Raw genomic sequence first — 24184 nt, forward strand, 5'->3', positions numbered from 1 at the left:
AAATAGATGGTATAAGGAGGCTCTATCCGAGCCGGTGTGAAAATTGGACAGTGGGCGTGGCACCGCCCACTTTTTGATGAAATCCCATATCTCGGGACCCGACTGACCGATTTCGACAAAATCTGGAACGTAACATTCCTTTCCTTTTCCTGTGTCACTCTGCGAAAATGAGCGAAATCGGACTACAACCACGCTTACTTCCCATATAACGCAATTTAAAATTCCATTTGATTCTTTAACCTTCCAGTACACAAATTAAGAATTAATTAATATAACGGAATGAAATTTTGCGGTAATAATTCCCTTAAAGTAAGCCACCTTTTGAGCAATAATTGTTCAAATTAAACCAAAACTGTTCAAGCCCCTAGGTACCGAATATGTGGACCCGATACCAATAGTTGACTCTTGACGAAAATATCGTTCAATGTGTGAGATATGAAATTGAAATTCACACAGAATCTTTTTCTGGGAATAGTATTTCATTGTGTCAAAAATGGGTTGAATCGGGTCAATACTTTCCTGAGCCCCCATATACCTAATATAAAGGTTTTAGAACTTCAAGGTCACTTTATGTTGGATATGGCCGACAATATTTGAGCCAAGTCTCAATGAAAAATGCAGAACATGTTTCAGTCATAACAGTGCATCTTTGCGCCTAAAATAGATACAATTGCGCGAAAATTTTACCCCTCCAACACAACTAACCCAAATATAACTATTACCAAGATTTTCGGACATCCACTTGACCTTGCTCCATATGATTGCTGATTGTACGAGTATATAAGGTACCTTAATGAAACCGAGGGAACATTTCTTTGAGAATGTGGCATATTAGTAGTATGTGGGATGAGCAAAAATAGATAAAATGTGGTCGGTACTACCCCCTTCTCAAATATATTCAATATAAAATGTTCGGTTGCACCCCAACTTAGTACTTCCTTACTTGTTTTATTTTAATATATTGCATTATTATATTTATTCATGCATTTTTATTCATAAAATCACTTTAAATAATTTTGTCCGGTTTTTGAGACCAAATATTCCTATATGCGTCGTCCATATTACCGTGCACCTCGAAAACGGCCAAAGGATTACATTTACAGCTCAGAATGCGGCACAATTAGCAGCTAACCGGCCAAATACTACACTTACACCTTTTTTAAATTCTGTGCTGAAGATCCATTTGCTAAGACGTTGTTGTATCCACAAGCTCCGCAGTACTACACGTGGAATATATAAAAAAAAATTCTTTCAACGGAAACAAAGTGCTGAAGTACCTGGTACACCGACAAGAAGAAGTGATGCTCTTGACCGAGTATACACAGTACATTCTAATAACGCAGAATGTTTCTATTTAAAAATGCTTCTGCATGACGAAAAAGGGCTAACATCATTTAAAGATTTCAGAACCGTTGAAGGGGTGGTCTGCTCAACATATTTTCAAGCGTGCCAGAAACTAGGACTTCTTGAAGATGATCAACATTGGGATACAGCATTGTTAGAATCATCTACAATACCAATGCTCAACTAAATGCGTCTTCTGTTTGCAGTAATATAAACACCCCGTTTTTCGTCGGATGCTAAGGCTTTGAGGGAAAAGACCCTTTGAGTGAAGATTATCTGCTACATTTTCATGGTGCTGCGAACAATCATGATTTACAGACCCCAGATATTATTTACAACAAACCTCTTCAACTACTTGGACAGACTTCGCCACGAAGAGATGTCATAGACGTCGTAGATACTGATATTGTACGTGAGAACAATTACAATCACGAAGAACTATTCCGAATCGTGGAATCAAATGAATCTCTACTAATAGAAGATCAGAGAATTGCAAACCAACGCATACTTGGTAGAATAAGGAACAATGAAGGAGGATTTTTTTTCCGCACTAGGAGGAACAGGTAAAACTTTTCTTATGAATCTCATTTCATCAGGTATCGCAACTACTCTTATAACTGGCGATAGAACTGCTCACTCAGCGCTCAAATTACTCCTGAATCTTTCAGCAACTGATGCCCCAAGTTGCAGTATTTGGAAAAACTCTGGAGAAGTTACAGTTCTAAAAACGTGCAAAATCATTATTTGGGATGAATGCACTATGGCTCACAAAAAAGCTCTTGAAGCTTTAGACAGAAATGTGCAAGATCTAAAGGGACAGGACACGACGATGGGAGGAGCACTCTTGCTGCTCGCTGGGAATTTCCATCAAACTCTCTCTGTAATTCCAAGAGAGGCGGCAAGAGGGACGGCAGCAAATGAGATTAATGCGTGCTTCAAGTCTTAATTTTTATGGAGACGAGTTGAGAAATCAACACTATCAACAAATATGCGTGTACATTTGAAAGGCGGAACATTTATTAATACGTCTGGAAATTACTCAGTAACATTTACAGACAACTTCTGCAACTTGACTGAGTCAATAAATGATGTAGTTAACAGCGTATTCCATTATATAGAGGCAAATTTTACAAATCACGAGTGACTCCGAGAAAGAGCAATATTAGCACCAAGAAACCACCAGGTGACCAACCTTGACATTGAAATTCAGAACAAGTTACCAGGCACTGTGACACGTACAAGCCCATTGACACAGTTATTGATCAGAAACAAACTGTCAACTACCCTATAGAGTATTTGAATTCCCTAGAACCAACCTGTGATAATATATTTGTGAAAATGCATTTACATTATAAGTATTTATGTACGTAATATTTTTTAAGAGATCTTCGAAGTTCATAAACAAAGGTAGATTGCCAATTGGACTATTCGTTTTTATCATTAACCTGAACCAACGCAACACAGTCATCATTCCATTGCTAACTTTAACGCAAGTCAAGCCGCTGGTTCAGGGTAGTTACATACATATATTGTAGCTATATTAGTTAATTTAGTTATGATAAGTCGTATAACTGTGTGTTTTTTCTAAAAACAGTAAAATGTTATGTTTGTGTCATTCAAAGACTATATACATAGATATGGCAGGCAGGGTGCAAGGTGAAGATCTTAGAAAGTGTTTTCGTATTTCTAATCAAACTTGAAAATGTTTTGTTTATATTTATGTATAATGAATTTAATGAACCACATATGTACTATGTTGTTCGACCAATTTTTGCCATTTTCCGCTAGAGACATTATTCCATCAGTGCAAAACTTTTCGTATTTCTCAGTAATTTTCACAGGCTTCTCTTGAAGCCAACTTTACCCCATTCAGGGAGAGTTCTGCATTGGCCTAAAGGTAGTTTAATGGTGCAAGGTCGTGGCTACATGGTAGATGCATCAAAACTTTCGAGGCAAGCTCTCCAAGTTTTTGCCGAGTCATAAAAGATGTGTGCGGTCTAGCGTTATCCTGATGGAAGACGAAACCCTTCATCAGTTGTTGACAGTAAAATGTAGAATCAATCGTTTGATCAGATGATTTCCTTCCAATCCCTTCAAATACTCGGCATAACCTTTCGAGCCGCTCGCAACAATTTGTTGAGCTTCACCACGCTAGAACCATAAACCATAATTTTTTTCGCACATTATTGTCGTATTTGATCCACTTTTCATCTCCTGTTACCATTCGCTTCAGAAATGATTCGATTTCATTTCGTTTAAGCAAAGAATCATAGATGTTAATTCGATCCATTAAATTTTTCACAGACAATTGTGGCACTTAAATATCGAGCTCCTTCTTGTAGCCAGCGTTTTTTAAATGGTTTAAAACCGTTTAATTATAATATTCAGTTCCCTAGCGATGTCATGGCTGATTATATGATGGTCTTGGTCATTCTTGTCCTTAATTCCGTTCACTTCATCATCACCATGCATTGTCTTTACGACAATCTAGACAAGAGCATTTCAAGAAAGGATAAAGATCTATGGAGAGATCTATTGGGATGCGAAACTGCAAAGGTCATTTGCAAAGCAGTAGATCAAAAATACACAAAGTTCCTGCTCACTCTTGTTAGAAGATAGCAAGGAAAACAATGGCTCGCTTCTTTTGCAGTTGTCCAGTTGCATGGCAACTGCTGCCCGGGAAATAGGAAATTTAATGTTAATGTAACTAATTTAATATCAGATGACTGACTGATAAGAGCTGGTGTACCTCGACGGAGTGTATAAGTTAACACAATATTTTATTCCCACATTATATGCTAGAAACATATAAACCGTTTGCATACTTTGGAGTCCTATTACAACCAAAAGTGCAACTGCGCTAAACGCGCATCAGCTAAATTCTTAAGTGAGCGAAACACGCGCAACCATGTCTTCTCCCCCAAAACCAAATAGCTGCAGGTGAGCGCTACACGCGCAAACCCTTTTAGCTGACCAAGCATCTTTGGTCACGTAGGCCGGCTCAAGCTTAGGTTAGATTATAAGCTTTAAAGTTAAGTGTAGTCAGTTTTATAATAAAGCTCAAGAGAAGCACATAGTGCTGATTAATAAACGCATTGTTTTATTTTTTATGTGGCGCCCGAGCAGGGACCGTGAGGAAAAAAATAATAATATTTTTTATACTCGCGGACTAAACTTAAATAACATTTCGTACTCGGCCCCTTAGTACCTTTCGGAAAAAGAACGGGCAGTATCAACCCAGCCGAACGAAAAGCATAAGCTAAATACAAATACATTGAACAAAAAGTGCGTGACGGGGAAATTTAGAATAAATTAAACAAGTGTAAAATAATACAACTATAAAAGGAAAATTTTAAATTAATTAATCAAATACAACCCTAGAGGAAAGATTTAAGTTAATTCATCAAATACAACCAATACAACAAATACAATTACAAGAGGAAAGATTTAAGTTAATTCATCAAATACAACCAATACAACAAATACAACTACTAGAGGAAAGATTTAAACTAATCCAGCAAATACAACAAATACAACTACAAGAGGAGAAATCTAAATTAATCACACAAAGGAGGAAACACTATCAACACAGGAAAATGCAAATGATATTTATGTAAGTTTGATATTAAGATTATTAGTAAGTAAGGTTATGTGAAAGGAAATAATTATTGTTATAACAAAAGGAAAGTTAACACTGTAAAAAACAAAAAAAAAAAAAAAAAAAAAAAAAAAAATTATTTAAATAATCAGAAACAAGTGAACAAAATGAGTCAGGAAGAACAAATAGCATCGACATTGTCGAGATTAAATCTGCACTCATCCAGCACTAACGTTTCCCCTCCTAACATCCCTTCCACTTTCACTCCTAATCAAAAAAGAGAACTCGTTTCGTTAATATCGGAAACAGTTTCGACCATATTACACCCACAAATCGAAGAAGAAGTTGAACATCCTGTAGATTTTAGCATTAACGTGGACGCATCCGAAAGAGTTCCGGATGTGGTAAAATGTTTAAGGGAATTTTCGGGTAAAAACGGAGAATTCAGTTCATGGCGGAAATCGGTAGATAGAATATTATTAATGTACGGACAGAATAAGAACACCCCAAAATATTTTGCTATCCTGCATACAATAAGACACAAGATAGTTGGCGAAGCTGACACGGCCCTTGAGTCTTACCGCACCCCATTAAATTGGGGTAAGATAAAAAAATGTCTGATGTTACATTACTCAGACAAGAGAGACGTTAGCACGTTGGAATATCAAATGACAACACTTGCACAACGGGGTAGCACTGTTGAAGAATTTTATCAACAAGTTTATCAATATCTCTCGCTTATCCTAGACAAAATCGATTGCCTGGAGTTAGGAGAAGAAGCTTTGTATGCCATGACAACGACATATAGAGAAAAGGCCCTCGACACAATTATAAGAGGTCTGAACGGTAACTTACCTAGTCTGTTAAGTGTTAAGGAACCAACCAGTTTACCACAGGCTCTCAATATGTGTCTCAAATTAGGCAACATGAATTACAGGACGAACCATACAAATAGTATCAGTCGCTTGCCGACCAATACCAAACCTATTAGCCACAATCAACCCATTAGCCACAATCAACCAAGGTCATACTCATTCAAACCCCAAGTAAGACCCTTTTACCCAGAACTTACAAATGTTCACAACCAATCCCTTAGACCAAATTCGTATCAACAGTACGGACAAAACCGACACTACGTCACAGTGCAACCAAACTTTAGACCACCTCTTCCTCCAAAACCTCCTACACCAATGGAAGTTGATCGATCTGTTCAAACGAAGCAAATAAATTATCAGAATAGGCCTCAGTATCAACAAAATCAAACATTTTATAATAGGCAGCAAACATTCAGTAACAAACCACAAGCATTTAGTAATGGACCAGCGCAGGCTAATAATAATCAAGCTAGTAAGAGACCACCATCACAGATAATACAGACTCCTAACAAAATGCAACGGATCTACAATACTGAAGTTACAGAAACTGACCCAATAGAATACAATAATGAAATATTAGAATATCCTGAAGGGTACTACGAGTCTTCACAGGACTACCAACCCGAATACAACGAAGAACAAGAAGAGATCGAAGCAACCCCTAGTGACAATATCAATTTTTTAGACTAAACTCCTCATTGCCATACTATCGTTTCAAAATGAAAAATGGCAATGAACTAAAATTTTTATTAGATACCGGATCGAACAAAAATTATATTAGTCCAACTTATATTAGGAACCCCATTCCGAACAAACCCTTCATTGCAAATTCTGTTGGTGGACCCGTCAAAATTACTCATCATGCTAATATCAGTGTTTTCGGTGATGAAATAGGTAAATTAAAATTTCACATTTTGCCCAAGTTAAGAACCCTTGATGCCATAATAGGTAACGATACAATGAAAAGTTTAAACGCAGTAATTTTTACTAAGGAGAACTATTTTACATTACTCAATAAATATGAATACCCCATCCACCAGTTAGCAATTAACTCTATTGCACACACTACATTAAGGCTAAATCATTTGAGTCCCGAAGATAACGAAAGATTAAAACAACTCTTTAACTCTTGCCCAACATTATTTGCTGAACCAGATAAAAAGTTAACATATGTCACGAACGTTAAAGCCGAAATTAGGACTAAAAGCGATAGACCAATATATTCCAAAACTTACCCCTATCCAATGCCTTTAAAAAAAGAAATAGACAAACTAATTGAGGAATTACTTAAAGATGGCATTATTCGACCATCGAAATCTCTCTACAATTCTCCGGTATGGGTCGTACCGAAGAAAGAAGACGCCTCAGGATTAAAAAAATTTCGTATGGTTATCGACTATCGTAAATTGAACGAGGATACCATACCAGATAAATATCCCATTCCAGATATTACCACTATTCTAACTAATCTAGGATCAAATAAGTATTTTTCTACAATTGACCTTAAGAGTGGATTCCATCAGATTGCTTTCAACGAAGCAGATATTGAGAAGACCGCCTTCTCTATTGCCAATGGGAAATTCGAATTTACTCGACTTCCATTCGGCTTAAGAAATGCGCCTGCCATTTTCCAACGCACTTTGGATGATGTGCTACGGAAACACATCGGCGTTCGGTGCTACGTTTATGTTGACGACATAATTATCTTTAGCAAAAGTAAAGAAGACCATTTTAGAAATCTTGCAATTATATTTGACACTCTCGAAAAAGCGCATTTAAAGGTACAGTTCGATAAATGTGAATTTATCAAAAAGGAAATCGAGTTCCTCGGTATAATAGTTGGCCAAAATGGAATTCGCACTACACAAAAAAAGATAGAAGCTATAATAAATTTTCCACGGCCCAAAACTGTCCACGATTTACGCTCCTTTTTAGGAATGACCGGACATTATCGCAGATTTATAAAGGCGTACGCACAAATTGCAAAACCCCTGACTGAAATACTGAGAGGAGAGCTTGGAAGAGTTTCCAAGAATCAGTCTAAAAGGACACTTTTAAATCTAACAGCACAACAAGTAGAAGCTTTTAAAGACCTGAAAAATTGCCTGACGTCAGACGATGTTACACTTCACTATCCAGATTTCGAAAAAGCTTTTGAGCTTACCACGGATGCTTCAAATTACGCTCTAGGAGCCGTACTCTCCCAAGACGGTAGGCCAATATCCTTTCTGTCAAGAACTCTAAGCAGAGCAGAGGAAACTTTTGCCGCCAATGAAAAAGAAATGTTGGCAATAATTTGGGCACTACAGTCCCTGAAATGCTTCCTATACGGATCAAAAAAGGTTAAGATTTACACTGATCACCAACCATTGACCTTTGCTCTCAGCAACAAAAATACTAATGCAAAAATGAAGAGATGGAAGGCACAATTGGAAGAATATAACCACGAAATCATTTATAAACCAGGCAACACAAACATCGTCGCAGACCTACTCTCACGACCACCAATCGCTAACTTAAATTCAATGACTGTCCACAGTAGTGACAGCTCTTCCAAAAATTTAATTTCTTCAGTAGAAATACCCATTAACGTTTTCAAAAACCAAATTTTCATATCAGAAGGTTCCAAAAATTCATACAAATTCGAAATAGTTTTCCCTACGTACCATAGACACTTAATAACTGAGACAACCCACAATGAAGAATCGCTAAAATCGCTTTTAAAGAAATATCTTAATCCATCGGTAATCAATGGTATAAAAACCACAGAGCCCATTATGCTAAAAATCCAATCAATCTACCCTCTACATTTCGCAAATTACAAAATTCGTTTCACACAAATAGTAGTTGAAGATATTACTCAGACCGAGGCCCAAGATAAAATAATAATCGAGGAACATAATCGTGCTCACAGAAACGAAAAAGAAAATAGGCTACAGATTTTGGAAAAATATTATTTCCCCGCTATGTCGAAAAAAATAAAAAAAATAACAAAATTATGCAAAGTTTGTAAAGAAAATAAATATGATCGCCACCCAAACAATGTAAAATTAGGAGCTACACCCTTACCAGAATATTCAGGTCATACTATTCACATAGACATTTTCTCAACAGACAAACATAAAGTACTGACTTCTATTGACAAGTTTTCCAAATTAGCCATTATAAAGAAAATAGACGGGAAAAGTATAGACAGTATAAAAAACCCTTAAGAGAGATAATATTTTATTTTGGAATTCCGAAGGCTATAGTTTTCGATAACGAAAGGACATTTAATTCTCAACCAATAAAATTCATGTTAGAAAACGAATTCAATATAAAAATATTCACTGCACCACCCTATAAAAGCGAGGTGAATGGACAAATAGAACGGTTCCATTCAACAATATCAGAAATTATGAGATGCTTAAAACAGGAACACTCTGATAAAAATTTCGACGAATTAATGGAATGGTCTGTAAACGAATACAACCATTCTGTTCATTCTGTTACAGGAAAAAAACCCGTTGACATATTCTTCGGTAGACCTACCTCAAATGCCACTAACAGAGAAGAAACTATGAAAAAGGTTCTAGAAAAATTAAAAGAGAAACAGGAAAAGGACCTGCAATATCATAACAAATATAGAAAGGAAACTATTGACTGTAGAACAGGAGACAAAATTTTTGTTAAACAGAATAAAAGATTAGGAACAAAACTTTCAAAAAGGTACAAAGAGGAAATAGTTAAAGAAAACAGACATTCCACTGTAAAAACAGAATCAGGCAAAATAGTTCACAAGGACCGCATACGAAACTAACTCAGAACATTTTTATTATTTTTAGATCTCTCTTTTTCCTGAACTTTATTTTAAGCGATGGTTCGGTTGAGGTGTTAGATTACACTCAGTCAGAAATCGTAATGATGGAGGAAGGAATTGGCAAAATTCAAACAGGAACATACCGGATTATCCACATGACAAACATAACAGAATACTCTACAATATTACGGGAACTGAACAGAAACTTCATACGAAACATTCCAGGTAACAACCCTCTTTACCCATTTATAACAGACGAAATCAGTAATATCAAAATAACAATTAATAACATTTTACCTAAATACAAAAATAAAAGATCACTAGACTACATAGGATCAGCCTGGAAATGGATAGCCGGCAACCCTGACCATGACGATTTAATAGCCATCAACAGCAAATTTAAAGAAGTAATCGAGAATAACAACCAACAATTAATAATCAACAAAAACATTTTAGAAAGAATAAACAATATAACAGAAATTAGCAACTCAATAATAAAGTCTCTAGGAAGTAGTAACGAATTTCAAACCGCCCTAATACTTCAATATAAATTTAAAATTGACATAATCAAAGATGAGTTAGAAAATATTAAAAGAGCCATTCATTTAACTAAAGCGAACATTTTTAACTCAGTTATTATTAACAATCAAGAAGCTCATAGAATAAATAAAATTTTTGTCGAAGAGAATCTGCAATTTGGTTCGTTAGAAGAATCTCTGAATTTTGCAGATGTTCAAATTGCTGTAAAACAAAACTTACTAATTTATATGATAAAAATACCGGAAACCGGTAAAGAAATTTGCAAATCTATTATAATTAAGCCTTTAAGTAAAAACGAAATTATTTTAAAGATAAATTTTGAAAAAATACTGAAATGTAATGAAGAATATTATGGTATAGAAAAAGATTGTAAAATAATAAATGAAATACAAATTTGCAAACAAACCCAAATTGTTAATTTGGAAAACGAAAATTGTATAAAAAATTTAATAAGGAATAAACCATAAAAGTGCACCGTAACAAATACGGAACATGTTAAAAATATTGTAGAAATAAATAATGGATTAATACTTTTAAATAATTTTGAAGGAAATATTACTACAAATAATAATACTAGAAAATTAAGAGGATCATATTTGATAAGAATCTCTATTAAACCATAAGAATAAATAACATGAATTTTACAACTTTAGAACAACATAGCTTGAGACCACTGCCTGCTTTAATCCAACATTCAAACTCAAATTCAGAGTTCGAGGAAGTTTTATCCTTAAAACTGATGAAAGAGCTTAATATAAAAAACATTAAAAAAAATAAGTTCTCTGAATCTTTTAGTGAAATCCAGTTTATTCACTCATTTTGGGCTATTAGCCCTAGTACTTACCATAATTGCAATTTTCAGATGCAAAAAGCGCGTAAAGCCTGAAATAATTATTAGCAAACCGGAATCATTTCAAATGCCAGTAATTAAAAGGACGCAGCATAGAAGTCTTAACGACATCCCATTTTTTTAATTAATCAAGCGGGGACGCTTGATATTTCGGAGGGAGGAGTTAACACAATATTTTATTCCCACATTATATGCTAGAAACATATAAACCGTTTGCATACTTTGGAGTCCTATTACAACCAAAAGTGCAACTGCGCTAAACGCGCATCAGCTAAATTCTTAAGTGAGCGAAACACGCGCAACCATGTCTTCTCCCCCAAAACCAAATAGCTGCAGGTGAGCGCTACACGCGCAAACCCTTTTAGCTGACCAAGCATCTTTGGTCACGTAGGCCGGCTCAAGCATAGGTTAGATTATAAGCTTTAAAGTTAAGTGTAGTCAGTTTTATAATAAAGCTCAAGAGAAGCACATAGTGCTGATTAATAAACGCATTGTTTTATTTTTTATGTTATACATACATCTCATATACAGCAGATATTTCAACTGGTAATACCGAATTTATATCGACCTTTGCGGATGACACAGCCATAGTAAGCCGCAATAAATGCCCCATCAGGACGACAAGGGTACTAGAAGAGCATTTAGCTTTGGTCGACGAATAGCTAGCCAACTGTAGAGTAGATGTAATTGAACAAAAGTTCACTAAGAACAAAAATGTGCCACACGATTAAAAGGAATAGTATTTTAGTAAATGAAGTAACTTACATATCTTGGCAAAGTAACTAGCATGAAAATAAGAGAAGCACATTCAAACAGTCTTTATAAAAATTTTGAGCTTAACTTTGAAAACAAGGTTTTGTTATACAACGCAGTAAGAGTGTCGATTTACATGTATGTTGTTCAAGTATAGGGTACGACTACACTAACATTGACATAATACAGAGGTTCCACTCAATAATTGTAAGAGCACCATGGCACTTTTCTAATAAAAATATTTATAAAGATCTTAGTATTTTAATGTTAAAGAAATACAAAACTACCCAGCTTTTTTATTTAAAAGGTTTTATTACCTATTGATCAGCTTCAAATAAGCAGATCCAATAAATAAAGAAATTTTAACAAAACAAAAAACAAAAATGAATATGTGGTATCAAAAGACAAAAATTTGCATTTTAAGAATATTGACGTGAGTGACAATATGATCACTTTGACATCATATTGAACTAACTGATCCGGCATAATTCGTACTGCCACAATCGATAGATGAAAGAGCTAAAATTTTCTATAAAGTAATTTTTAAACAAACAGAACGAATCCATATTTAATAAAAAAAACATTTTTTGAATGAAGCATGGAGTTTTAATATTATCACCACATCATGTCTTTTACTTACAAAACGAAGTTTTCCTGAAATACTGGCTATTTATAAGGTTTAAATTTGATATTGACAGACACACATACTGTTGTGATACACTCTCTTAATCAATTTAAACCTTTTTCACAAACTATAATTTTTGTTTTGTTATGTGGTACGGGAATAAACAAAGAAGACGGTTTTCCGACGTGCGAACACGCGACGTATAATTGTCCATGCGCAAAGCAGGGACGTTGATTCCGCAGCAATTCCAGTGCATTTAAAAACTCCGTGGAATAATTGACTACGTCATTACACGTTCATAACGGTGTCTACTGAAGAAAACCAACTGTTCTGAAAGAAAATTCTGAATGCCCGCATTGAGATCATCAACATCGTTACTTTTCGCCGCCAATATTGCTCGTTCACCCAGCCAATTATGATTATTGAACTGTTACGCAATATGTCGGGAGCATGAAGGAAATAAATTCCACCAGATCCACTCTTCACAGCTTCTATCAAAGTGTCGTATGAAATCATTATTGTTGATTTAATTGTCATTTGTACGAACTGTTTCTGCCAATGCATTTTGTCTTTCTTTTTGCAACTTGTGTTTTAATGTATCGTGCTTATGACAATTGGGTGTTGTCATTCCCAAACATAACAATACTTTATTTGCCATTAACAAACACATATCTTCTATCATGATCAATGTCTCATTGTAAAATTCTGCAGTCATTTGTAGCGTAGGATTCAAAGCTGGACGGCGCACAAGATGCAAAACATCCTCAGACATGTCACCTCTCTACCTAACCCACAAATCTTTTGGATTCGAGGGAAAACATGTCGATATGACAATCGCAAACAATGTACGAATTTGATGCGGCGACGAAGATATTGCAGAATCCTTGAACGTATCATACCAGTGTGAATGTTTCATGTAAATGTAATAGTTGACATGCTTGACGGTAAGTCGCATATAGCTGTCCACTAACTGTTCTCAGTTGTTAAAACGATGTCGGACCGTGAACATCACCAAAAACAACCGCAAATAATAATATTCATCGTTATATATTTATATATATTATATATTTGGATATCCTTCAAAAAATCTAAACTTTAAAAATATATGTTGGCTCAAGCAAACTATTTTCTACTCTATTTTGCAGTTTGTAAAATTTGTAACAAAATGTTTTGCTTTACAGGAGCCTCTACCTCATTTTGCTACATTTTAGGGTTCTATTGAGCTTAATTTTTTTTGAAATCGCCACATCTAATTCGTGTTTCCCGTCCAAGTGTTCCACTTAGTATTGTACATTTTGCTCGAACCTTTCAGAATTTACTTGCCCTTATCAGTGTGATGTAGCTTATAAATGTTAAATAACATTCTTTGTTATATGTAAGTAAAGATTTTTTGTTTAGAATTTACGCATGTATGTCGGTTAAAAATGAATATTTTCTGATTTTTTTATAAACAAACCTGATTGGATTCTCTTCACAGAGGTTCAGGCCATTTTTAATTTCATGCAAATCAGCCATAGCGAACAAACAAAATCCCAACTTATTTTTATATATAAGATATTGTTTTTTTATAACATTCTACTGCGAATATTTCGAAATAGTCATCATACAATTTAATATCGAAAAAAATGAATGGAACATGAGTACATATATATAATGGTTTACTTTAATAAGCTGCTTACAGCTTCAAATTCTTTTTCATTACTGATTTTAATTACTTTTTGTTCTCTCGATGTAGGCGATTCCCCTAAACAACACCTTTTAAATTTTGCAAGGTATCCGCTTTCTGGATCACTTTGATGCAGATCACTCGTAACATTTCCTTGATTAAATTCAGGCATCACATCGTCCAGTATTTTTAACTCTCTTCTCGTAAACAGTAAGTCCAAAGCTTTTCGTATACCAATCATAACAACCAACATTAATGGAAACAGAATAGATGTCGCAGAAAATGATTTGATTAGCCATAACATTATAAGGCAAGCCAGTTGTATGCCTGTAAAAAGGTGAACCCTATTAATTGGAACCTGTAATGTAAAAAATATACATCTTAGTTTAATTTTTCTTTTTTTTTAAATTAAAATACAAAAGAATAAATAATGAAATGTAATAAAGTTGGTGAAGATCCCATTTAAAAGGGCATTTGCTCTCCATTAGTATTCCAATGAGTTCCATTGTATGGAAGTACGAAAATCATTTAAGCATCTAAAGGGTGATTTTTTAAGAGCTTGATAACTTTTTTTTTAAAAAAAACGCATAAAATTTGCAAAATCTCATCGGTTCTTTATTTGAAACGTTAGATTGGTTCATGACATTTACTTTTTGAAGATAATTTCATTTAAATGTTGACCGCGGCTGCGTCTTAGGTGGTCCATTCGGAAAGTCCAATTTTGGGCAACTTTTTCGAGCATTTCGGCCGGAATAGCCCGAATTTCTTCGGAAATGTTGTCTTCCAAAGCTGGAATAGTTGCTGGCTTATTTCTGTAGACTTTAGACTTGACGTAGCCCCACAAAAAATAGTCTAAAGGCGTTAAATCGCATGATCTTGGTGGCCAACTTACGGGTCCATTTCTTGAGATGAATTGTTGTCCGAAGTTTTCCCTCAAAATGGCCATAGAATCGCGAGCTGTGTGGCATGTAGCGCCATCTTGTTGAAACCACATGTCAACCAAGTTCAGTTCTTCCATTTTTGGCAACAAAAAGTTGTTAGCATCGAACGATAGCGATCGCCATTCACCGTAACGTTGCGTCCAACAGCATCTTTGAAAAAATACGGTCCAATGATTCCACCAGCGTACAAACCACACCAAACAGTGCATTTTTCGGGATGCATGGGCAGTTCTTGAACGGCTTCTGGTTGCTCTTCACCCCAAATGCGGCAATTTTGCTTATTTACGTAGCCATTCAACCAGAAATGAGCCTCATCGCTGAACAAAATTTGTCCGAAAAAAAAAAAAAAACCGAACACTGATTTTGGTAATAAAATTCAATGATTTGCAAGCGTTGCTCGTTAGTAAGTCTATTCATGATGAAATGTCAAAGCATACTGAGCATCTTTCTCTTTGACACCATGTCTGAAATCCCACGTGATCTGTCAAATACTAATGCATGAAAATCCTAACCTCAAAAAAATCACCCGTTATATGGTGATTGGAGGACAGTCTTGGGCCGGACCGTCCATATAGGCAATTTGGGCAATTGCCTAGGGCACAAGAATTGTAGGACGACATTTTGGTTAATTACCAAATACCAAAATTAATACCTCTATTCCCTTTAAAACGATTACAGAGAAGAGAGACACCTGCGAAATAAAAATTCTGCACAATTTGACACGGCTTCACCGCCTAATAGGTTAAATATAGATATCTCACAAACAACTAGAGCTATTTACATCACTCTAATTTCCTAAGGACGAATCTTACCAGCAAGTACTTTGATATTGTGCAAATTGGATGACAACTAGGCCCACTCCGCTTGTAAGTGTTATGTTGAAAAATACTAAAAATGCGTTAGTTACTAAATAAAACGGTTCGTAGCATTAACTTTTGCAAACACACTTTTTTAAACTGGCGGACATAATTCCGGTCGAACTAGTCAACCGATTTGGTTAATTTTTTTTTAAAGTTCCCAAAACTATCGTCCCTACTAGATTCATAATTTTTTATAATTTATTGGCAATCTTATTCACCCAGCCATTTCTCCCACAGTTGTCATCAAAAAATTCCGGAAAATTTGTTTATACACTCCACGATATACCTCATGATATGTGAAAAAAGTTCTATTGTAGAATAAAAATTTCTATGAAAAAAAATTTCAAAAATATAGGCCAGATTACTCTACTGACCTCTTAAAGACTTTTGTAAACTTGTTTTTTACCTCTATGTTACATCACGAAAATGAAATCGAACGAAACGAACCTCGCCTACTTCTCATATATATTTTCACGCTCTCAGATACTGAAAATGTGGTACACACCCAGTGGCGGATTAAGAGTATCCGAGGACAGAGCCTATGTAGGCCCTCTATTGCTTAAATGGAAATGGAAGGAATGGAATGGAAAGTAGAAAGTATAAAATGAAAGTTCATCAAAGTAGAAAGTGTAGTAGGTATAATTTAAAACCAATAAGTAAATAGGTAAATTTATTTGTTTTAAATTATCAATTATTGCAAATAATATAACACGGCTATTTTATGCTTTTTATTTGTAAAATAACGCCAGCTTTGGTAGAGCTTCGAATAATTTTACATTTTACATATTAGTGGTATCACTCCTCTCTACTGTCAACTGTACTGTCCTCCTGTACATCAAAAGTGACACTTCATATACTTCCAAGCTTAAGCATGTTCAGCGAGCAGGGCGCGCAGCGGTCAGGGCCCTACGGGGGTGTATGAAGGGTCACTCCCGAACTGCTCGCGCCTTGTGATTTCGGACATATTTATTGTGGACGAATCTCGATAAAATGTAGGTATAAAGTGAAACGCCAGCAGAGGATGGAGGCCCCTGGAGAACAGAGGCCCCAAGCACGTGCTTGTAGTGCTTATACGTTAATCCGCCACTGTACACACCCCTATCTTTGGCTGATATTTTTTAGAAATTATTGGTCAATCTGTGATATGTGAAATTGAGGGTGTCTTTTCTAGACAATTGTTGGTGAGTGTTAGAGTAATATTCATAAGTCAATTAAGTAAAGCAGACCTTCTTTAAGGTTAAAGTTTATGTACTATAGATCAAAATGAATGAAATTTTAATGAAACTTCTCAAGTTTTCTTGAATATAATAGTGGGCTTAGTGCTTGATATGAATGAAAATGGTTTGGTTAATCTTTTGATTTGGATAATACTTGACCACGTCCAGAACGCAGTGAAGAAACTATCGCTTCCCTCTACGGACTATTGAAAATTTCCAAGAAAATTCGATGTTTCAGAGCCAAAATTTGTTCAGCGATGAGGTCCATTTTTGGCTCAATGTTTCTAGGTCTAAGTTTCTATGCTTTTTCTTTAAAAAGGTAGGGAACTTCGAAATGAATCACCCTTTATACTTGTATAAAGCGGTGTGTCTGCACAAATAAATTCGGAAATTTAATCATTAAGCATTTTTAATTTGCGGTGGACAGGAAACTTAAATAAGAGGAATCGTTATTCTTTATGCCGAATATTTTTCGCCATGTAATTTTAAAAAGTGAACTGCGTTTTATTTTTTATACTAATACATCACGATGGCGGCACGGGCTGAAATTCAACTGATTGTCTGTCCGTGCAAGCGATAACTTCAGTAAAAATTTATTAATATTTAGAAAATGTGTGAAACTCTTTATGAAACTTGCTGCATATGCTCCTTGGTTTAATGTACATATCTTCCAAGCTGCTATGGGGAAATGGATAAATAAATCCTCGGTTTTCCGTCAATCCACCTATTGTATGAAGTGAAAATACTTGAACCAACATCTCCCTGAACCAAGGTGTTGAGGCGCCCGTGCCGATGGCTGTGAGCGAGAACTTAATAGCTAATCGCAAACGTTTTCCTCCGATGTCCGAACGAGGCCGGAAAAATTAATCGCGTTATTTGCGAATACGAGCTTTGCGAACTCTTTTCGGCGAACTTGTAGGACCAAACATGGACAACAACAATAACTAAGTTAAAAACAACTCAACAACAAATGATAGTTCGTCTGCTAACGCTTCGACAGAGCGACAGGCATTACAACGAATCAGATCCCAATTACGGAATTTTCAAGTGAACTTCTTACGATTTCTCAATTTATTCTCCTCGCCGAACACTATTCACGAGAGATGGAGATCGACGCCAGATTGTCGAGTCTAGTCCTAATTTCATAAACCCTTATAGACTACAAAGTAAACAAGTGTCCAGACCAGTTTTTTTGTACTGTACATAACACTGAAGCTCATACCTGCTTAGGACATCCCAAAGATATTTCGTGCTCGCATTTGGTTACGGCCTACTCGAAAAGTGTTACAGATAGTCTGATAACGCTCATGAATGAGGGTGTCATACACATCAGTAACATGCAGGAGATCTGGGTCACAGACGAAACCGTTAAAGTGCTGAACAACAGCAGTATTCTCACCATTAAAGATGTAAATGCAGGAAGGAGACATAATAATAAGGTGTGACACAAATGCAAGACACTCCATGGGGGAGCTTCAGTACGAACATCAGAGGTGAGTTATCTTTTAATATATTTTAAATAGCAATTCAAGGATATGTAATAGACTCGATAAGCCAACATTCATATTATTTAGTTGAAATAGATTTTAAGAGTTCTCGGAGCTGGAAAAGATAGAGTCCAGTCTCATAGTCAGCTAAAAGAAAATAGAATACCCAAGCAATAGCTGCTTACGATTTAAAGATTGACGGTGTATTATAAGGCTTGAAAAGACTCAGCTATCATATATTCCAAGACGCTGGAAAAAGTCGAGGTAATACCAAAACTAGGTGGAAGAATACACGACAGTGCCAAAAACTTAAACCCATAGGCTTCACATTTCTTCATGCTGTAGGTCTTAGTGAGTCTAATAGATATACATATCATATTAATTATTGTGGATAATTTACCGACTGCACAACATTCATACATCATTCCCATCAACAGAAACTGCCCTACATAAAGTAGTAAATGTAATAAAGAAGTCATCACACCTCAAGCTAATACACAGTAGATGCCTTTTTGGACATAAAATGAGGCTTTAACTACAGAGATAAGTACCATCATTGAGTTTTTACACAGAGCTGCCACTGCCTTTTAGTTTGTAGAAGGATTCAATCTATGGTTAAGATATAAATATTATAGCATCATACCGTTATTTTCCCGCTTCTATGGGTAGTGGCACTGATAGGTTACAACTTCAACTCAACGGAGGAGAGGTGAAAGCTAAGCTACTGCAGATGATATAGTGTTAATGGTATCATGAGAGATTATTGAAGAAGCCTTGCTGAGGTCATACCTATGGGTCAAGAAAAATGAACTATGTGTTAACCCTAGTAAGACGGAACTGATCCTATTCACAGATAAAACCCCACTACTTCAATTTCAACTTCCCTCACTATGCAAAGTATGATATAGTACTTCGATTTGATACAGCCTATTCAAAATTTTTTGATATTACTATGTAGTATCTTCTAAAATAAAAAGTTTTCTATATAAGAATTTGGTTTTGATCGGTTAGTTTGCAAATTCGTACAGCTGCCTTACTAGTCCGGTATCGGCGGTTGCGATTAATGAGCAGCTTTTCGGTGTGAAAGAAACTAAGAAACTAGTGCTCAAATATTCAGACAGACAGACCATTGTAAGTGATCGTTATAAATTTGTATGCAACCAAATTTCAATACTTATGGTTGCATTATAAGATAATCAGACGAAAGTAAATTTTGCATATTTGGAATAAAAAACGGAAACTGTTTGGATAAAAGCATATACTGCACTTAATAAACAAAATCATACGGCGACAGCAAATAATGTCGGCATATGTGTCGAGTAACGGAGCGGGCAATATCGGGTTTATAGAGGCAAAAATGGATAAGAGAATTTAGTTGGAAATACTTAAGGCGTATTTGGATAGGTAGTCGATCCAACAGAACAAAGACCCAAAGCACACTGCAGAAATTGTGAAACTTTGACTTCTTTATAATGTGCCTAAATACAAGGGTTTGTCCGTCGTAGAGAGCGAGCACCGACTGGATTCGGTCGAGGGCGCTCCTAGCTAACGAAAGAGCGGCTGGTTGTCTCCGGCCACCTGGAGAGTCAGAAAAAACATTTTCGCGCGACGTGTTTCTATGAGTGGTGCAAGCCGAAAATTCAGTGTTCGTTAGAACAGAGGTACGCTATTGAATTCTTTGTGAAACTCGGTTAATCTGCGTCAGAGACGTTTAATATGATCAAGCAAGCTTACCAAGATGTTGTTTTAGCAAGAGGTGGTCTGTTTCGGTAGCATCAGGCTTTTCTGGGGGGCCGGGAAGAGGTGGCTGATGTGGGGAGACTTGCTACTTCGAAAAACACTGACAATGTGATTCCTGTGCTAAGTAATCGTTTAATTGATCAGATATTAAATTTAGCAAAATCTTGACATTGTGATCCCAAAAGTGCTCACTGACGACCAGAAATTCCGGCGAGTGGAATTGTGGCTAGGTCATGTTGTTCGAATGGATAAAAACACTCCATCTTTGAGACTATTCGACACTTCGCTGGAAAGACCAAGTTAAGAAGGACCTGGCTACAATTGGAATCTCTAATTGGCGAACAGCGAAAAGGAATAACGACTCTACGTCAATAAAGAACAAGTATTTATTTATTTTATTACTATTTTTCATATGTTCTTATAATTTTTATTTGGAATCTCAGTCACCGACTAGCAGTCAACGCGATCGGTCGCGCTTGTTAAACAGTCCATAAGTTGTTTTCTCTACCATCAATTCTCTTTTCTCACGCGTCGCGCTCCAGTGTATATTGTATTTGTTTTTTTTTCGCTACTTCTATACATCTAGTGCTTTGTAAACACACGTGCTTGACTAAACTTTTGATGTGAGATGGCCCCCGGGCCCCAATATCTCGGGGACAATAGATTTGCACTATTGTCACCGAGCCCTCGTGCAAAAAGAAAAAAACCAGCAAACGGTATTGAAGAATTCCCAGAATTGCCCGTAACAAAAAAAGATAGCCCCAAATTTCTTGTGATAAAATCTAAAGACGAAAATAAACCACTAAGTAGCTACTCCATTTTTGCGGTGCACAAATCACTTCTGGCTATAAGCATGGAAATAAACAAAATTACTCCTCTACGTGATGAAGGCTTATTGCTGCTTGTGAAAAATAAAGAAATAGCAAAAAAGTTTATTAACACCCATTCTCTACCGGGCCTTTGTCAAGTTTCATGTGAACTCCACCATAATTTAAATTGTGTTAAAGGGACAGTATACGCGCCATTCTTAAATCAAGTTCCAGAGGAGGAGACTATTGAAGAACTCAAGCAATACAACGTCACTACCGTCCACAAATTCACGCGCATAACTGAAGGAGTCGTCAAGCCAACCGGAGCAGTACTACTATCATTCGACACCTATTTTTTACCGGAAAAAATTGGCATAGCTTGGGAAATATGCACTGTGCGGCCATATTTCCCAAACCCGATGCGATGCAGATCGTGTCAGACCGCCTGCGTCTCTTGCAACCTACCTCCCTACCAACCAGAAAACTGCATCAGAACATCATGTGCAAATTGTTTTGGAGAACATGCAGCCTCGGCCAACACATGCCCCAAATATCAACAGGCCAAAGCTATTCTTAAAATAAAAACTGAGAAGAAATGTTCTATGCGCGAAGCATTAAAATTATACAAAATACAAAATCCAATCGTAGTCACAAATTCCATTTCATTCGCCCAAACAACAAAAAAAACAAGATAATTCTACAGCACAAGTAAATACACATAATCCGCCTGATTCCAACAACTCTACTTCAGAAGCTCCTAGTATTACGCAAGAAGCCGTCAAAGCAACTACTAGCAATAACAGTATACAAAAATTTTTAATAGAACTCAACGCTCAGCCAACAAATAAAACTATTCTTACAACAACAACTAATTCAACAAAAGACCATACTATTGTTACATTAATGTCGGTATTCTGCGTGAGACGATTGTTTCATGTCTCTAATAGTGACTATAGTAATTTAGTGATTCTGTTAGTCAGGAGTCTCATTTTGGTATTCTGGCAGTTACAGTATAGTAGTATACTGTAAAGTAGTATACTCTATTTGCCAGAATACCAAAATGAGACGTAATATAGCCGAGTTAACAAGCGCACGCCAGTCGTTTCTTCTTTTCGCTACGTGGCGCCAATTGGATATTCCAAGCGAGGCCAGGTCCTTCTCCACTTGGTCCTTCCAACGGAGTGGAGGTCTTCCTCTTCCTCTGCTTCCCGCGGCGGGTACTGCGTCGAATACTTTCAGAGCTGGAGTGTTTTCGTCCATCCGGACAACATGACCTAGCCAGCGTAGCCGCTGTCTTTTAATTCGCTGAACTATGTCAATGTCGTCGTGTATCTCGTACAGCTCATCGTTCCATCGAATGCGATATTCGCCGTGGCCAACGCGCAAAGGACCATAAATCTTTCGCAGAACTTTTATCTCGAAAACTCACAACGTCGACTCATCTGTTGTTGACATCGTCCAGGCTTCTGCACCATATAGCAGGACGGGAATTATGAGTGACTTATAGAGTTTGGTTTTTGTTTGTCGAGAGAGGACTTTGCTTCTCAATTGCCTACTTAGTCCGAAGTAGCACCTGTTGGAAAGAGTTATCCTGCGTTGGATTTCTAGGCTGACATTGTTGGTGGTGTTTACGCTGGTTCCAAGATAGACGAAATTATCTACAACTTCAAAGTTATGACTGTCAACAGTGACGTGAGTGCCAAGTCGCGAGTGCGACGACTGTTTGTTTGATGACAGGAGATATTTCGTCTTGCCCTCGTTCACTGCCAGACCCATTTGTTTTGCTTCCTTGTCCAGTCTGGAGAAAGTAGAACTAACGGCGCGGGTGTTGAGACCGATAATATCAATATCATCGGCATACGCCAGCAATTGTACACTCTTGTAGAAGATTGTACCTTCTCTGTTGAGTTCTGCAGCTCGAACTATTTTCACCAGAAGCAGGTTGAAAAAGTCGCACGATAGGGAATCACCTTGTCTGAAACCTCGTTTGGTATCGAACGGCTCAGAGAGGTCCTTCCCGATCCTGACGGAGCTTTTCGTGTTGCTCAACGTCAGTTTACACAGACGTATTAGTTTTGCGGGGATACCAAATTCAGACATCGCGGTATAGAGGCAGCTCCTTCTCGTACTGTCGAAAACAGCTTTGAAATCGACGAATAGGTGGTGAGTGTCGATTCTCCTTTCACGGGTCTTTTCCAAGATTTGGCGCATGGTGAATATCTGGTCGGTTGTTGATTTACCAGGTCTGAAGCCACACTGATAAGGTCCAATCAGTTTGTTGACGGTGGGCTTTAATCTTTCACACAATACGCTCGACAGACCCTTATATGCGATGTTGAGGAGGCTTATCCCACGGTAGTTGGCGCAGATTGTGGGGTATCCTGAGACGTTCACCTTTCAAAAAAAAACAACAGTGCCAAGTAAACAACTTAAACTTAAACATGCTTTAGACATCCCAATTATCATTTATTTTATAAGTTATATTATAATAGAATCAAGTGTTTAAATTTATTTTTGATATTTTATTTACAATTTAAATGTCATTAAAAATCATACAGTGGAATTTGAAAGGATATGGCAACAATTACAATGAGTTAGAGCGATTGATAAAAGATCTTAACCCCCATATAATTTGCCTTCAAGAGACACACATCCCTTTTCAAGTAACTAACACTATAATCCCCAAGACGTATATTGGTTACTTCTATAATGACAGTAAAAACAGATATGCGAAGCAGGGGGTCGCAATATTAATAAAACGGAATATTCCGCACAAACGTATAGCTATACATACAAATATCCTATCAATAGCCATAGAACTGCATCTCCTTACACCCTTCTCAATAATAAGTGCATACACCCCACCAAGTCAAACATTTTCCAACAAAGACATAAGAGATCCCCTCCATCAGACCCAGGCTCAAACGCTACTACTAGGCGATTTCAATGCGTGGAGTCCCCTTTGGGGTTCAGTCACTACCAATGCTAGAGGTACACAACTAGAAAATGTTATATTCGCGGAGAATCTGATTGTGCTAAACAACGGGTCAGCCACGCACTTTTCTACACACAGAACGTTC

General features: G+C 36.6%; 1 protein-coding gene across 10 annotated transcripts in view; it reads right to left on the reverse strand.

Annotated features, from left to right (window-relative positions):
• Positions 1 to 24184, reverse strand: part of LOC105222100 (electroneutral sodium bicarbonate exchanger 1) — a 762556-nt gene that overhangs the window by 354134 nt on the left and 384238 nt on the right. For all 10 annotated transcript variants that reach the window (XM_049462397.1, XM_049462395.1, XM_049462403.1 and 7 more), the window contains one exon: positions 14100 to 14408. In XM_049462397.1, the coding sequence (XP_049318354.1) occupies positions 14100 to 14408 (309 nt within the window). The remainder of the gene's footprint in view (positions 1 to 14099; positions 14409 to 24184) is intronic.

This window comes from Bactrocera dorsalis, chromosome 1, assembly GCF_023373825.1.
Source record: "Bactrocera dorsalis isolate Fly_Bdor chromosome 1, ASM2337382v1, whole genome shotgun sequence".
Taxonomy (NCBI): domain Eukaryota; kingdom Metazoa; phylum Arthropoda; class Insecta; order Diptera; family Tephritidae; genus Bactrocera; species Bactrocera dorsalis.